A 17,381-nucleotide genomic window follows, 5' to 3' on the forward strand; every position below is an offset into this window, starting at 1 on the left:
CGGCCCGAGGCTCCTCCGGCCACCGTGTGGGCTTCGGTCCCCGAGCGGGGAAGGTGGGCACTGGACGGTCGAGGCACAGCCCCGGAGGCCAGAGACATTTCCAGCAGAAACGCACCGCCTCGCAGTTGCTCCCAAGCTACGGCTGCGTTGAAGGCCCAGGCTGGGTTTGTGGGAGCCAGGGGCGGCCCTCCGCAGCCGGCTGAGCTGGCTGAGCTGGCTGAGCTGGCGGGGAAGCCGGCGGCGTGTGCCCACGGGGCCGGGGCCGGGGCGGGCCTCGTGGGCACCCGGCGCCTGCCCACCCTCTGTGGCGGGAACCCGGAGGGGTTGCCCACCAGCCTGAGCCCCAGGCTCATGGCTTTGCATTTCCCGGACTGCAGGGAGGGAGGGAGGGAAGGAACGGCCGGCTGCCCGGTCGGGACAGTGCGCCAGGCGGGGCTGAGGCCTTGCTGGCCGGGAGGCCGCGAGCTCAGGCACGGCTGAGGGGACAAACTGGACAAACCAGCGCCCTCCCCAGCGGGCTGCCCCCCGCCCACTTGGGCCAGGCCCCTGGCTGAGCCACCGAATGTGGGCGGGATTTGTCCTCAGGAAACAAGCCAGTGAAGAGCTCAGACAGGAAAGCCGTGACAGCTCTGCAGCTGTCAGATAGAGCGGCTGGCGGATGGTAGGTGTGGACTCTGGCTGCGGCGTGGGAGGACGGGCATCTGAAGTGCTTCTGAGTCCTGTGCAGCATTGTGACCCCAATTAGCAAATATGAAAGAACAGTCTGGAAACAGCCTCACGGCACAGTGAGTGTGGGCCCGCACACTGCAGTCAGGACGAAGACAGGCTTGTTCTGCGTGTGTGCACATGAACACATGTTACACACAAGCAGTGTGAGCTCGTTCCGTGTGTGTCATACACGCAGTGCACAGCAGGCGTGTTTGTGCATGTCAGCCTGTGTGGCTGCCTAATGCTGCGTCGAGTTCAGCCCTCCTGAGGGTCTGTCCCGAGACACGGGCAGTGGCTGTTTCGTTTTGCATCTGAAACACAGCGCGGGGCAGTCACTCCGAAGGGAAGAGGCTGCCACGGTGACCGCCCTGCCCGTGACATGCAGGTTCAGTTGAGCCCAGGGAGCGGTCACGGAACATAGCCGCGGAGAGCGCGGCTCCAATATACTTCCCCGGGTCAAGGAAGAGGGAGGGCGGCGGCGGTATCCCCAGCCTGGTCAGTAAGGGCTGCGGTGCCCTGCGCGGAATTAGCCATTTCCCATTTCCCTCTGTTGTTTTGCCTTTTCACCTGCTGCCCACGTGCCGGACAACAGCCGGAATGTTTCCTTAAGCACATTTACAACGCCTCGCTCTGAGTCCAGGCTGCTTCGACAGCCACCACCTTGGTCTTGCACTCCTCCTGGGTTGTGTGCTGAGGCCGGGGCCTGAGAGCCATGGGCGATGACACGCCTACCTCAACTGTGGACCCAGGGCCCCAGCGTGCAGGTGCCAGTGCAGACACCTATGCCGACAGCCAGGGACCTCAGGGTAGCGTCGCTCTGAGGCGGACTACGGTGAGGACCGTGAGGTGGAACAGCAAGGTGTGAGACATTGAGAGAGACCAGAGAGAGCACAAAGATTTGTGGGGCCCCCTCGCCCAGCCCCCCCGCCTGTCTGCTTGCAGGGTTGCCACTTTCTTGCTCATTCCATCATCACTCCTGTTTCCCCTAAGTGGAAAGTTCGTTTTTGGGGTTTAGTGTGTAGGCGCCAGGAGTGCGTGCTGCAGCTCTGGAATGTGCAAACGCTCGTGGAAGGGTTCATGCTCAGGGATCCTGAAAGAGCCGGTCACATACCATTAAGGTGCCAGTGGAGTTCCCCCGGTAGCTGCGCCAACCCTTTCCATCCATACTGTACGTGACGATAAACTGAGAGACGTAGAGACTGGAGAGCTTCTGACGGGCACCCTGCGTCATGATGCCGTGAATGAGCTTTGGTTCCAACAGATCGACCTATCCGTGAAAAGGGCACATTAGTGTGGATGCACCACCTGAGGTGATCACTGCCAAGAAGCCGCTACACTGATCCAGGCTTGCGGGTGAAGCAGCCCCTGACGTGCGCACGTGGCTGTGTGCGAAGCTGTGGCGGAAAGGACAGAAACGAGCCGAAGGGGGTGCCTCTCTGCTGCACGTGTGGACCCTCAGCACCCAGGTCTTGGGGCACATCAGCCTAGCCGAGGCTGCTTTCCCCACACGGAGTTTAGAGCTGCTGCATCTGTGTGCACTTCACCATGTGTGACTTCACTAATGTCACTTCTTGAGCCCCCGACAAGGTCTCTGCTGGTCTCAGACTTGTGGCCGTGAACCTGCGGAATCAGCTAGCTACACCGGGTCGTAATAGCTTTGTCTGTAACACGGAGATGACGGTGGTGCTGGTTGCGGGAACGGAAGCGTCAACACGCGCACTGCGCACGCTCGGTGCCTGGCTGCGCACAGGGCAGCGTCGCTCTGAGGCGGACTTGCTGCACCTGCTCCAGCCTCGCACCTGGCCTGTGCGTGCGCGCGGGGGTGCGGCCGAGTGGCAAAGGATGCTGGTTCTCAGGGGGGCGTGGGCCACACATGCATCTCTGCCTCAGCCAAACCGAAGTCCGCACACACCCGCTCACTTCCGGGGCTTGTGCGCCAGGTGCCATCTGGGCACTGAAGCCCTGTGGCGCTGCCACTTCAGTAGGGGAAACAGATGCTCATACACGTGTTCACTTTTGTGGCGCCAAGGAGGGGAGAGTGTGGGCGAGCAGGCAGAGGGAGGCGCTGACTTCCTAGCAGCGATGGTTCTCCCAAAGGAGGCGCTCGGCTTCTCTTGGACTGTGGCATAAACGCCTGAGTCCCATGGAGGCGACACAGATGGTGTGGTGTGTTCACGCAGCCACGTCTGAGGCGAGAGCTCGCTGGCCTCAGCCTCCTAGGCGTGTGCTACCCGTTCTCGGAACCCGCCGAAGCCACTCCGCCCTCCGGTGGCAGCTCTTCCTCATGGGAAGTGCAGGTTTGTCACCTCCCCTGGACACCGAACTGGGCCTGGGCGTGAGCCCAGCACCCCCTGCCCCGAGGAAGAGCCTGGGCTGGGGGCGCGGGCTGGGGGCGTGTGTGGCAGCCCTGCCGCCTCCGCTCAGGGCCCCCTGACTCGGCTGCCTGCCGGCTGCTATGCAGCAAACAGCCTTCTGTCGTGCCGGTACCACGTCAGCAAGTTGGGTCTGCAGCCCAGGGGCAGCGGCGGGGCGCCCTGCGGGTAGGGCCAGGGAGGCGGGGTGCGGGCGGGGCGCGGCTCTGACCTGGATCCAGGAGAAGGGCTCACTGGTGCTCCAGGCGTTCACTGATCCCGACTGGTGAAGTCTGGCCAGCTTTGGGGCCCACTGCCCTTTGGCCAAGAAAGGGGAGAAAGGAGGTTCAGCTGGGGAGCCCCTAGACACCTGGGGTGCGAGAGTGTCCCGAGGAAGTTTCGTCCCTACGCCTAGAAGGCAGAGACACAGCAGCGTCCGATGGCCCCGAGGGGTTTTCCTGCTCTTATTTTTATTTTCGAAAACTAATTTTGTGCTGGTTAGCACGTCAGCCGCCGATATGGGGATGCGTCACTAGCGGCGCCAAACAGTCTCCCCGGTGCCAGGCTGGGCCAGAGGCGGCGTGGGGGTGCAGGTGGCAGCTGCGGGCCAGCCTGCTGAGCGGAGAGGACCTGGTGCGCTGCGCTTCCCCAGGAAAGAGCGACCCCCCCGCCCATTCGTAGCGAGATGGTGGCATGTACCATGTTGTCCCGAGGCCGTAATCTGGACGTCCCGGATGTGCCCGGAGGTCATTCCCAGGGGAACGTGGCACTCTGAAAGCAGCACAGGGAGCAGCGCTGCAGGAGGGCGGCTCGCCCAGTCCGGTGCCAGCGGCGGGAGGCTGGCAAGGCTGCCGGGGTGGGGTGCGCGGCCTCGTGAGGCCTGGGGACGCGCTTCCGCTCGAAGCGTTGGCGGCGCCTAGGGGCCACTCACCCGTGCTGTAGACCAGGAGCAAGGCGCTCATGCCCGCGCGGAGGTGCTGCCCCAGGAGGCACTCGACCCGCCAGATGCCTGCTTTGGACGGCACCATCTCCACCGTCTCGAAGACGCCTTGGGGAGACAAGAGCAACAGCAGCGCTTTCTCCTGGCGGCACACGGCGTCGGGCTCCTGGCGGCGCCCAGGCCCAGCGCAGCAGCCGCAGGGCACCCGGCGCCCCAGCCGAGACGCGACACGCGAGGGGGAGAATCCCGGGGGTGAGTAGCGGGGCCGCGGCGCGCCGGGCGCGGCGTGGGAGGGGAGGTCTCTGCAGTCTCGGTGCCCCAGGCCAGCTGGGCCCGGCACAGGCGGAGCTGCGGGGCAGAGTGAGGCAGGGCCGGCCCGCGCATACGAACACCCGCGACTGCACCGCACCGGAAGTGAGGGCAGCGCAGGCCTGTGGAGCAGCCCGCGGCGAGTGCACAAGGCAGAAGCAGGGAAGGCTTGGGCAGCGTGCACGAGTTGGGCCCAGACGCAGCCACTGCAGCCGCAGCCCCGGCCGCCCTCTCCCGCCGCACTGCCTTAGCGGGCGGCTGTGCCCTGTTAGGGAGCAGCGACCTGCTCGCGCTCACTGTCTTTGTGCCCTGCAGAGACGGCCTGGGCGCGGGAGGCTCAGCTCACCCGGGTACAGGCTGCACACGGCCCCCTTGACCTCCTCCTGCCCCCGAACCGTGAGCACGTGGCCGCTGACGTGGACGGAGTGGCTGTTTTCGCTGCTGCCCATGCTGAGCAGGTGCAAGCGAGTCCTGCGGCCCTGTGCCGTGACCAGGCCGGGCAGCGAGTCCCACACGTAGCCATTGACCGCTGAAGGGGAGCACAGGCGCCCTCAGGCCCTTGGTGGCACCTGGGTCCCCATGGGGGCCCAGAGGCACCAGCCCCCCAACCCCTTGGGCTTGGCGACCATCTGGGCCATACAGGTGGCAGGGGACGGGTGCGGGCCGTTACCGTGGAAGCGATAGCGCTCGCTCACAGCGGGGTCCGCCGTGTCGGTGCCGCAGGACGCCCCGCAGTTCCTCCGCACGTTTTCGGCGAAGTACCAGCTCTTGCTCTCATCGAAGACGGTGAACAGCAGAGCAAACTCCTGCACAGTCACCTGTCTGCCGTGGGCTGCGCTCAGGGTGCCAGGGCGGCAGATGAGCAGGGGCCCCATGAGGCCCGAGTGCGCATCTCTCTCCTGAGAGGTGAGACAGCAGGCCCGTGAGGGGCCCCCCGTGGGGCCGAGGCATGGTCTGGGCACCTGCAGCCTGACTCCAGCTCACAGGCAGCGGCTGCACAGAGCACGCGAGCCCTGCTTACCAGGTCCACGTCAGAAAAGTAGGCCCAGGCCTTGCAGTCAAACTCGGGCGCGGAGGGTGCCATGTGCTGCTGCACCCCCCACAGGTAGCTCCTGGTCTCGCCGGGCTCCACGCGCCTCCTTCTGGGTGCTGCTCCTTGCCTTCGATCTTCCTCATAAGAAATAAGACTAGAATAGAAGGAGTAGGCGCGAGAGGCCTGGTTTTGGAACGTTATCTGCAAGGCAGGAGAAAGAAAGCAAGTGTCATGCGTTTGGGCCTTGGAACCCGGAGAACGCGCAGCAACAAGGCGACTCACGGTCACCTTCGGGAGCTGTGGACACGCTGAGGACACGCTGTCTTCATGACCAGAAACACATGTGCAGGGTGCGCTGCCTCGTGCTTGCATCGCCCCACTCACCATGATGCTGTCCCCCACTTCGGCCCTTACGTAGGGCCCCAGGAGCCCCAAGTGCTCGTTCAGCTCTCCCCGGTACAAGGGCTGCGTGAAGGAGGCGTCGGTGAATTCTTGAAACACGGCCTTCTTGAACTGAGCGACAGCCGGCTTGTGCGCCCTGGGGCAGGAACAGGGATGTCACGTCCTGCTGCACCCAGTGGGGGCGACACAAAAGGGCGGGGGGGGGGTGGGCGTGGACGGCCAGCGCAGGAGCAGGTTTCCCACCGGGAGGACTCCGGAGGCGTGCGGGGGGTGGGGTGTGGACGCACGCCCATCTGTGTGAAGTGAACTGGGAAAACAGATGTCGTGAGTGCACAAGAGAAAGCTACATGATCGTCCACAGTTGGACTATTTGTTTCTTAGAGACTCGTTCATTTGTGCACACGAGAGCTGGGGTGCAGCCCAGAGACAGTGGGGAGCAGCACAGGCGGAGCCACCGACACCCACCGCTGCGGGGGCAGCGGGGAGACAGAAGGGGTGTGCCGCGCCCTGGGCCCCTCCCTGGCCAGGAGCAAACTCAGGCTGCAGGGGCTGCGGGCGGCCTCTTGGTGCTGCCGTTACCCCTGCGCCCCAGGGAGGCCGCATACTCAGATCTGGATCCAGACCACGTGGGTGGCTCGCTAGAGCCAAGTCTGTATGTGTCGGGAGAGCTGGGCACCGTCAAGGGCATACTGCCTGCAGGCCTCACTGCGATGTGCACCCCGAAAGCAGTCACTGGTGTCACGGCTCTACCCCAGCAGCCGGAACAAATGCCCGCACGCAGTCCGTGTTTAAACCTTGGTTTGCTGCGTGCTGAATGGGCGGGTTCAGAAACACATTGTAAACGCGAGGGAGCCTCATGTTCCGTGCTCTGACCTTTCTTCTTCAGGGATTTTGAAGGGTTAGAACCGTAAGCTAAAGTACAACGGAGCGCATAGAACGCACGTGTTTGGGTGCAGAAACGTGGGCACCATCGAGTTCAAGGCCTTTGCCAGCAGCCCCGCTCCCGCTCGCCCCCGCGTGGCCTTGGCCAGCCCTGGCACAGGTGTTTAGCTGAGCAGCTACGGTGCCCAGAAGGGCCCTACTCTTCCTGGAGCTACGGGGGGCCCGTGCTTCCTTGGGCTGACTCGTGCAGACTGAAAGCAGAGCGGGAGAGACAAAGGACTCGTGGGTCTGGGCTGGGCAACGACTGGGGTCAAGCAGGTCTGCTGGAGGGGGCAGGACGGCGGCTGTGGGGTGAGTGAACTCGCAGGCTGTTCCTACCTCCCCCGACCCCCTCCTGGGCTGACTGGCTCTTGGGCGACATCACTGCCCGCCTGCCTGCCGCGCCCCTGGGCTCAACGTGAAAGGTGGGTAGCCATCCGTGACGGCTCCGAGACTCCGTTATCCACTGCCCCAAAGCACAGGGAGCTGCCTGCTGGCAGTGCAGTGACCCAAGGCTGCGGGCAGCGCCCATGTGGCTGCGAGCCTGTGCAGGGTTGTTGTGGGGTGGGCCAGGCACGGGGAGGGGCATCGCCAGGCCGCACGAGGCCACTGCGCCTCCTCTCTGGACCACCTGCTGTCCACCGCACTGCCTCTGCGCAGGCCCAAGCCAACACGCGAGGCTTGGGCTCACCGTCCCAAAGGGAAGGCCTTTGCTGTTCCTGCGCCCTGCCTGTGAGCTGGCGCCTGCTGTTCAGGTCTGCGCAGAGGGCTGCAGCTCACACAGGCCCGCGAGCCTCTGCGTGTCGCGGTCCTCCGGCGTCCGAGTGCACCATCAAGGGTGCCCACTGTCTGCCGATTTATCACGGCGGGACGCGCGTCCCTACTTCACTCCAACGGCGAGTGTGTGCTGCACCGCAGTGCTCGCTGACGTTTGTTATGTTTCTTCCAAATCTCTCTCTGCCTCTGACACTTGGCCCGTCCCCTGTTACCCTCTGGGGTCCCCGATACCACAGCGATTCTGCTGCCCACCGCCAGCCTCCGTCATCTGCCCTGTCCCCCTCTGGCCCACGTTAGCGTCGGCACGTTAGCGTCGCCCGATGGCCCCTGCGCTGTCGGGGCTGCGAGGGGCCCTGTACGTACCCGCAGCAGCCGCGCCTCGGGGTGCCGGGGGCCGCACCCACTCCGTAGTCCCAAAGCCGCTCCACCGCGGCGATGAAGTAGTGGCGTGTTCTCTTCTGGAAGCTGCGCGGGCCCCCGTCTTCTTCCTCACCGTAAATGTCAAACTCCTCTCTCTTCGCTTCCGTGGGGAAGAGCTCATCGTAGTCCGCCCTGTCTTCCTCCGGCCACGGCGTGGGCAGGGCCGTCTGCCCTCGAGGGCCTTCCCCGAGCACAGGCTCCACGCTGCGGCGCCCACCCACCTGTTCCGGTGGGGGTGTGACTTGTGCGAAGCCCCCCATCTCTCCCTGGGGCTGTTTTCCTTGGGTGTGTGTGTCGTTTGCCTGGCTGTTACTGCGAGCTGTGTTCTTGCTGCCGTGGAGACTCCTCTGCCCGAGTGCTGCTTCCTCTCCTACTACCACCTCGGCCCCCGACAAGAAATTCTGACGCCTCATCCATTTTTCTGACCGCACAGCTGCCGACGGAGCCCTTTGGATCCGACTTGCGGCATCGGGCGGGGCCGCGTCTCCCGCAGGACTCCCTTTGGGGGGAGCCTTTCCCGGGCTGTCCGGTAAAGCCATTTCCTGGGCGACACGACGTAACCCTGGGGCCGGAGGAGTTTCGTCCGTAACTGTTTCATTAGGAGGCAAAGAGATCACTTCTTGAGCCTCGGCCGTCTTTCCTAATACCAGATCTCGCCAGACCCATGTTCTGTTCCCAGTGAATAACGCTGGCCCGTCAGTGGAGGTGCTTGTCTTTACCAAAGAGGTATTAACTTTGCTCGGCGACATGGGTTCTTGAGGTCTCTCTTCTCGAAACACCTCACCACTCTCCATGAAGAACCCATTTTCTCCCGGTGACCTTTCTTGACTCGTCATTGGCGCTGATTCTAGCAACTTGGAATCATGATCACCTTCACCCGAGCTTGCAGGTAGCCCAGACCCAGGGAGGTGAGCTGAACTCCTGCCAAATACAGCCGTGCCTGACGGGCCGTTCGCAGGGCCTGGCGTCGCTCCAGCACCTGCTGCCCACGTGGCTGATGGGGCTGTCGGGGAAGTTACTACATTGCTTGATGAACTCAAAAATTTGGCATCGACTCTCTCGGCCTCTCCTGCTGTGGTGATCCCCAGGCTCTCACTCGATCTTAGTCGAGCTCGTGGCTCCGGGGGAAATACTCTGCTCCCACCTGCTCGGTCACGTGACCGGCCCTTCTGCCGCTGCAGGGCTCCGGCGGCAGCTCCGGTTGCGGGGTCCTGGGGTTGCGCTGTGCCAGTCTCTGCGGCCGGACTGGGCTTGAATAGCTGTCGCCGGGTGCTAGGGTGTCTGGAGTCCACAGAGAAGCTTCTGGGTGCAATGCCATCGTTTGCATCCATCAGAGAGGCTGGGATGTCTTCGTAGGTGTCGTAATAGTCATCCCCACTGTTCCTGTGGCAACTGGAAACGTTCAGTAGAGCTGTCATGCCTCTGCTCCGAAACTCTGAGTTGTGGCACCCCAGAACCCACAGACCTAGAGATGAGGGACAACAGGAATGCGGTTACTGAGAATGCAGGCGCCAAGCGGGTCCGCAGGAGAGGGCCTCTCCTGGCTGCAGGTACGGAAGAGGCTAGAGGGCGCCATCGCGTCACGTCAGCCCACAGGGGGTTCACAGCTGTGTGTGAGCACCAGGAAGCCTGTGGTTACAACGCATAGACACTGGCACAGAAAGGGAGCAATGTGGTTACCACACGCGGAGCACAAGGCGCTACTCACGCCGACCCCTTGGTAACGCAGCGGCTCAATCCGAGTCGGATCTGACCCGCTGCGCTCCTTTCCTGGCGTGGCAGTGAGGCTGAACCCACCCACGCTACACTGCATTCAGACCCTCAGCACAGAGCCTCGCCGGCGCCGTCACGTGCGCAGGAAGAGTGAGCTGCAGTGCTGGCAACGTTGGCTTCCACGAGAGCGCTTGTCCGAGGAGGAGTCGCACGGCGGTAAAGCGTGCCTGGCCTGGCGGCTCGTCACGTAGCTCCGCAGCGTCGTCGTCTTCTGCGACATCTGCAGACACAGTCTTTCCCGACTCCAGCTCTCCCCCGAGGGAAGCCTCTCCCCAAAGTGCGTTTCCGCGACGACCCGTGAAGTGATGGACGCCTGCAGGAATCCACATCCCAGCACAGCCAGGTGCTCACCCAAATAGGAAAGGAGAACAGAGTTCTGCTGCTAGACAAGGATTCAGAGCAGTCATTTTCCAGAAACGATTAGAGAATGTTGTTTCTCAAAATAAAGGGCTAGATCAAAAAGTGGGGTCCAGCGAAGCAGGAACCAGGCACCTCTCCTGAGGGCGGGCGAAGAGAAGTCCCCAGCTGAAAACTGTGCCTCCAACCCAGAGAGAAGCAGCCCAGGCTCCAGAAACACGCTCTCGTGGCTTTGGGTTTCCCCATACACGTGATGCCGTGAGGAGTTTATCTCTGGCTTACTTCCCTGAGCATAACCCCGCAGGTCCACCCATGTGGCCACGAGTGGCAGCCTTTCCCTTCGTAGGGTGACTGAGACTTGCTCATTGCTCATCTGCTGACAGTTGTTTCTGTGCCTTGATTATTGTAATAATGCTGCAGATATCTCTTTGAGATACCGATTTCCTTTCATGCCCACAGCTGGGATTGTGGGATCACGTGGTGGTTCCAGTTTTAATTTTGTGAGGAATCTGCACCCTGTTTTCCATAGTGGCTACACTAAGTTGCACCCTGGCAACAGGGGCTCTCTTTTCTCCATAGCTTCACCAGCATGCGTTACCTTTTGTCCTTTTTTTTTTTTTAAAGATTTATTTATTTATGCACATAGAACTGGGGTACAAGACAGTGGTGCAGAGGGTGAGAGGCTTCCCCAGAGACAGAGCGGGGAGCAGAACAGGCAGATCAACGAAGTCCACTGCTAAGGGGAGCAGCGGGCGGGTCAGGAGAGGTCTGCCGCGCCATGGGGTCTCCTCCGGGGCAGGCGGGGATCGAACTCATGTGGAAGTGGCTTTAGCTTCTTAGTGCTGTGCTTTTACCCGCTGCGCCACCAGGGAGGGCCATCTTTTGTCCTTTTAATGATGTCATCTTTTTCACAATTTCATTTTAAAAGGCCAGGCATTTTCTCTGTGTCTAGGAAAAAGAGACAAAAAAAGAGGCGCCTGCACAGTCACTGGGGCAGCGACAGTCACCCTGGCATGTGTCACAGTCTTTATTCACTTCCCACAAACATACGTCACTTGAAGTTTTTGGTTATGAAGTTGAGTATGTGTTATATATGATGATATTGGCTGTTATTCCCCAGAAGTTTCCTGATCAGGATGTATCTCCAGAAATCCCTTAAGCGTAACAGAATAACTACACACTACAGGTCGCTTTGTGCTTCTCTTCAGGTGATGGGGGCTGGAGGGTCAGGTAGCATGGAGAGGCTGGTGCTTGTTGCTAAGCTGTATGAATGTGAAGCAATCTGCGCTGGGTGCTTGTCCTGCTCACAGGGCTGGCTCTCGCAAAAGCAGCTGTTACGGAAACTGACAGTCACATGCACACTGAAGGCTTCGCGGTGGTTCGAAGGTAGGTGTGCGTGTACTTCCCAAGGCTCCTAAGTAGTGTTTATCCAGCCAAAGTTCACAGAACGCACAGAAACATCTTTAGTCCTCACATGTGTTATAAATGTCTATTCACCGCTACATGCAGTAAACACTGTTAAAACTTACCCACGGCAAGTAAAGGCACTTTTCAGAGGAAAGGCTTTTAAGTTGAATACATGCTACAGCGCTGTCGTTAATACCTTGCAGTTATCAAAATCACTCGAACCATTTGGTGTCTGCACAGACATGAGCAGACATGAGCAAAAGAGCATGTGGATAGCTAGTGAAGCAATCACAGTTGTTAGTAAAAGAAGAATATAAAGATCTAACCTGGGTTTTCCATTGACATGAATACCGTTTCTCCTGAGAAGGGGAAAAGGGTGAGTGTGTCTTCATAGACCATTTTGTGTTTGAAGGTATATCCAGAGAAGAAAACAGAGAGGAAGTCAGTCTGTGCTCCAACACTTAGAATGTACCAGTATGCCACCTCATGCAAACAAACTGACAGCTGCAAGCTATCAAAAACATAACCGTTGATGCCTGCAAGATAAATGGGAAACAAGATGCTTTAGCAAGATCTGGATTTCCTATTTTGAAATGTCATGATATTATTAGAACTGATTATATGTTATCTGATACCCAAGAAGGCACAGTATTATATGTCCCTCCAAAAGTACATTGTTGATACTTGATCACCTAGGCCTAATCCCAAAGTGAGGACAGTCATAGAGCATCATGGTAAAGACAAATTTATAAGTTGTATAATGGGGGGAGGGGAGCAGATTGATGATGAACAGGACATGTGCAAAGTTAACATCTGCAAGTCTTGCAGATTCCAGGAAACAGATTGCAAGGAATGAGAACAAGTTGATGCAATGCAGGGTGGACAAAATGCTACAAAAGACAACATTGACCAATATATCGGAATCTTGACATTCAATGAAATAAATGTATTTATGTTAAATTTTATGAACTTCATAGCTCCACTTTGGTTATTCATAGGAAATACAATATAAAATATTGTGTAATAAAGGACAACAAATGAAAGTGGAAGAACACATATTAAAACCTATGGGTTGCTGCAAACACAGTTTTAACATAGAAATTGATGGTGATATCATCTGAATTGTGAAAAAAGAGAGCTCTTAAATAGACAATCTAACTTTAGAGCTCAAGGAACTATAAATAGATGATAAAACATAGCTCAAAGTTAGCAGAGGGAGGGAAGGAAGGAAACAGCAAAGATCCGTGCAAAAACAAAAAAGGGATCAGAAAAAAAAAATTAACAAAACTATGATCTGTTTTTTTTTTTTTTTTGAAAGACATACAAGACTGGAAAAGTTCTAGCTAGAGGTTAGGAAAGGGAAAGAACTCAAATGAATAAAATCATAAATGAGAGAGCGGACTTGTACAACAGATGTAAAAAAAATACAGAGGATCGTGGACTACTATGAACAGTTAGTTACCCACCAACAAATTAGATAACCTTAAACAACACATAAATTCCTAGATGCATGAACCTACCAAGAAAGAATCATAAAGAAATAGAGAATTTGAATAGATCAATAATGAGTTAGGAGGTTGAATAAAAACCTCGCAACAAAAAAAATCCCAGGGCCAGATGGTATCACTGGGGAATTCTACCACACATTTCCTGAACTGCAAGAAGTCCACAAAAAACTACTAGAACTAATAAATGAGTTTTCCTGATTGCAGATACAAGGTAAACATGCAACACTCATCTACTAGTTCTATGAGGTTTTTGTGGTGTTCTTGAGAGTTTCTATATAGATGAACATGTCATATTTAGTTTTATTTCTTTAGTTCAAGCCTACTTGCCTTTAGATCTGTGGTGCTGTTACGTCAAGTCTAAACAACCGGTACAATCTCTGTGTGTGTTTATGTATGATTGTATAATCATGGAGAAAGTATGTCTTAGCATTAGCTCTGTGGGCGTAGAGGGTGAATGGAAAGGTGTAAACTAGAAGGAGATGGGGATCTCGCAACCGAGTAACACTGAAAGAATCACATTGTGCCCTTAAGTACATTCCATCTTCATTTGGCAATTATACCTTAATAAAGCTACAAGAGAGAAGTTGGGTTTTTTTTTTTTTAAACATTTATATATTTGTGCATCCAGAACTGGGGCACAGGCCAGAGGTGCAGGGGCGGTGAGAGGCTTCACCAGAGACAGAGCGGGGAGCAGAACAGGCAGAAGGACGAAGTCCACTGCTGAGGGGAGCAGCGGGCGGGGCAGGAGAGGTCTGCCGCGCCATGTGGGTCAGCTCTGGGGTGGGGATCGAACTCGAGCTGCAGTGGCTTCGGAGAGCTTCTTAATGCTTTAGCCTGTTGTGCCCCCAGGGAGAGCCCTGGGTTTATTTTTAATTCACGCTATTTTGATTAATTTGATCCTTAAATTGGTATAGGTGGCGGCTGTTTTAGATAATGTACAATTGTATTCCCCATGTAATTTACCAGTTGAGTGCATTTTATATTAAGGATGGATTGTGCACATTTGGGTAAATGAAAGCTGTGTCTTATGTGGTTTGTCCTATAAAAATAAAGTTCCCTGAGTATTGTATATCTCCGTAAAGAGAACAGCAAATATACATTATATGATCATATTTACACATCGATGAACTAGTGTCTGGTTTTATGACACTCTCGAGGGGAACAGCTCCCTTTGCACAGGGTCGAAGCCCCCAGTATGTGGACATTGCTTTGGTCGCCTCCCTCTGCTGTGGCCCGTCGCACGCCAGGGCTGCCCCACTCACTGTGCATGATGTTGGAGGCCTGGAACTCTGGGTCCTGAGGCGGCACCCCGTCTGCACTGGGGAGGAAGCGCTGCATGTTCTCTGCGAGGTACCAGCTTTGATTCTCATCAAACACAGAGAACAGGATGACGTTTCTCTTGTCAGACATCATCTGGTAGTTACACGCGTCGGGAGGGAGGAAGCCAGCGTTAGTGGAGGAGAACGACTGCATGTGAACCATCTACGGTCCTCTGTGCAAGTCCAAGGCTTCCTGGGGCCCCACTGCCGCATGCGCGTGGTACAAACGTGTCCTCAGGACAAGAGGGTGACTGGGCCTGACTGGGCCTGCGAAGTGAGCTGGTCGCTTCTGGACTCAAGGACACAGGCTGGCTGACTTCTTCATGGTCCCCTCCAAGCTCGCATTCAAGGGTTTTCCCTCCTTACAGATCCAAGTGAACATGCACTGTCCCTCAGACACACCAGTCACGCCAGAGGAGAGCCTTTCGAGGCGTGTCTCTAGCAAGCCCCCTTCTGTTGAAAATCCCGAATAGCAACCAGACACAAATAACAAAGATGAGCCAGAAAATGCCAACACTAACCCCATAGTTTGCCGTTTACGAACTTGCAATTTTTTTCCCAGTTTGTGGATGAACCTACTTGTTGAGTTAGTCACTTGTGCATGGAACGTAGAATTTAAAGTGTAAATTTGCTAATATGTATAAATTTCCTTTTGTATCACCGAAGCTAGAGACTAGAAGGCCGAGAAGCCAAGAGAAACTATGCTCCGCCAGGACAGGCCGAGTCTGTGCCAGCGCTTAGCTTTTGCCAGCGACTAGCCTGGAGGCCGGTGAGGGAAGAATGATGCTTTTCTCGTTCAGAGAATTTATATTTGGTTTGTAAGGCAGCAGAAATGGCCCAGATTCTAACCATATGCTCACATAAGTTTCCAAGTACTGTGTTTACCAAGTATCCATTGAAGGCCTACTGAATGCACTGGGCTGTGTTAATTTGGAATTTGCGGGTCACCTCTAAGTGGGTGGTAATTGAACATGTAAATGGACAAGATTACTACAAAGAACGTAATTTTCCACGGGGGGGGATTTACAGTAGTTTGGGGTCCAGCCAAGTACAGTCCCTGCTGGGAGGAAGCCAGCTTGCTTCTGAGTGGCCGCAGGCTCTCGGCATGAGGAGCGTGCCCTGCGCCGCGGACAGGGCACGCCGTGGCTGTTCAGCCCCGCAGCCAGCTCGGGATGACCAGCTCTCACCTGGTTTCCTCTTTTGTCCACAGACTCTCTGTAGCAGATGAGGAGAGGGCCAATGAGGCCGGAAGCCAGATCTCGCTCCAGATCGACGGCGCTGGCGTAATACCGCGTCAGGCACCGGGGGTCTGCCTTGGTCGGTCCGTCTTCTCGCGCCACGGTCCATTTGTACTTGAAGATCTCTCCAGGCTGAACTGGAAGCTCTTTCAAGTGTTTCACACCTACCCACGCCAAACCCCAAGAGCCTGGTTAGCTGGTGACCGTGCCCCCTGGGAAGGCGCCACAAATCTTTGTGCCCATATGAAGTCTCTCCATAGCTGGGAACTCAATTTCCACCTGGGGCAAGTTTAAGACCCTCACGATGGTCTAGGAAATTTCTGGCAGCCTGTCGGTGAGTTGAAATGGCAGGTACCTCCTATGAGAAATGCAGAGAAATAACCGCTACCGTTTCCCGGCGCCTCGAATGCACAGCTGAAAATGCACGGGAAGAAGAGTCCACGTGGGCCCACCCCGGCCTCAGCCTGCGGGCCCAAGTCTTCACCGGTGAGGCATCACCGTACACGTGGCTGTGGGAGCCGGGCTGCTGGGTCCTCGGGGCAAGAACTGCTGATGTCAGTAGTCGAGATGCAGTTTGGGTCAGTACCTGCAGGTCCCGCATAAAAGCAGAGTTCACCCGCCACCCCCCCGGCTGAGCGTGGCAAACAGCCTGGTGCGTGCTTTCCGCGTGTCTCGGCCTTCCCGGAGGCGGGAGACCAGCCGGGAGTGACACTTGCTGATGGGCTCTGCCCCCGGAACTCTCCCTCTGACAACACTGTTCGCGTCGTGGCAGGTGTCTGCACGCCAGCTTCTGCCTAGGGCTTTGGCGCCAGCAGGGACCTCAGCAGCGCTTGACACGAGAGACGCCACTCCGCCGCCCTGCTCCTCACGTCAGCTCTTGCCTCAAGGGAGGCACCCAAAACCCCAATGCTCCTGGACCCTGTTCTAGGCAGAGTGTCTTGAAGAGATGTGGCGGCTGCTGTCGACCACTAGAGGCAGCTTCTGCTTCCTCGCGCACCCACAGAGGGCACAAGGCCACTGCACCCGGGCACTGCTGCCCTGTGAATTCTCCACGCGTACTCGTGAGCCCCACGTGTCAGGGACACGCTGGCCGCCTGCAAGAGGATCTGGGCTGAGCCGCCTGGGGCTTGAGGTGCTGCGCCAGTGAGTGGGGCAAGGCCCAGCACCATCTTCCCATTCTTTGCGATTGAGGCTGAGACGTGACCTGGGTGTGCGCGGCGCACCTACCTTTCGGCAGCCGGCTGGAGTGCAGAGGGCTGACGTCAGCGATTCCGTGGGGGTGAATGTTATAGGGCCGGCTGGCTCGGTTCTTAAATATGATCTGCAAGCATACATGAGGCCGGAGGGCGAGTGTGAGCACCACCGAGCTCAGTGGCAGGCGTGAAGACGCACAAGCTAAGCGGCCCGGGCGGTGCGGTCTCTGCAGCAGGCAGAAAAGAAAGCGTTGCCATTTGCGCCGGCAGGGTGGCTGGAGGACCTGAAGCTGAGCCAGTGAGTGAGTCGGAAGGCGAAAGGCGAACACGACCTCAAAGGCAGAACGCAAAGCGTCGCATGAAGCCCAACGACACTCAGCCTTGCGGAGAGCAAGGAGGGAGCGCAGCGGCTTCGGTGGCTTGTGTTGGGCTCAGTGTGGTCACCTGGAGGGGACCGGATGCCGCTAAAACACAAAGTAGAGTGGTGACGCCTTGCACGTGCGTTATAAAACAGGAACGGAAACAGCCGCACAATGCTGGGCCTGGGCCTGACGCTAGACGTGGCTCGGGCGTCACCGCCGGCCCCGTGTCGGGGGAGCGCCCGTCCGAGCTCTAGGGGCTGCTGCTTTGCAGAGGTACAATTGCAGTTTTGTTTCTTTAAGATTTATTTGTGCACTGCACCCGGGGCGTCCCTCCCTGGCCGCGGGTGGAAGTGGCTCTGAAGC

At 57.4% G+C, this 17,381-nt stretch overlaps 1 protein-coding gene across 1 annotated transcript in view; it reads right to left on the bottom strand.

Moving 5' to 3' along the window:
• F8 (coagulation factor VIII, procoagulant component) overlaps positions 1-17,381 on the bottom strand; it is a 61,361-nt gene that overhangs the window by 29,489 nt on the left and 14,491 nt on the right. The window contains exons 11-23 of the mRNA XM_012734469.1: positions 16,691-16,784; positions 15,413-15,627; positions 14,169-14,319; positions 11,725-11,934; positions 7,805-9,326; positions 5,726-5,879; positions 5,330-5,542; positions 4,979-5,207; positions 4,655-4,837; positions 3,991-4,107; positions 3,759-3,830; positions 3,292-3,377; positions 1,820-1,975 (exon numbers count right to left, since the gene is read on the bottom strand). Of these exons, the coding sequence (XP_012589923.1) occupies positions 1,820-1,975; positions 3,292-3,377; positions 3,759-3,830; positions 3,991-4,107; positions 4,655-4,837; positions 4,979-5,207; positions 5,330-5,542; positions 5,726-5,879; positions 7,805-9,326; positions 11,725-11,934; positions 14,169-14,319; positions 15,413-15,627; positions 16,691-16,784 (3,402 nt within the window). The remainder of the gene's footprint in view (positions 1-1,819; positions 1,976-3,291; positions 3,378-3,758; positions 3,831-3,990; positions 4,108-4,654; positions 4,838-4,978; positions 5,208-5,329; positions 5,543-5,725; positions 5,880-7,804; positions 9,327-11,724; positions 11,935-14,168; positions 14,320-15,412; positions 15,628-16,690; positions 16,785-17,381) is intronic.

Source organism: Condylura cristata, unplaced genomic scaffold (assembly GCF_000260355.1).
Source record: "Condylura cristata isolate star-nosed mole 26May11 unplaced genomic scaffold, ConCri1.0 scaffold00057, whole genome shotgun sequence".
Taxonomy (NCBI): domain Eukaryota; kingdom Metazoa; phylum Chordata; class Mammalia; order Eulipotyphla; family Talpidae; genus Condylura; species Condylura cristata.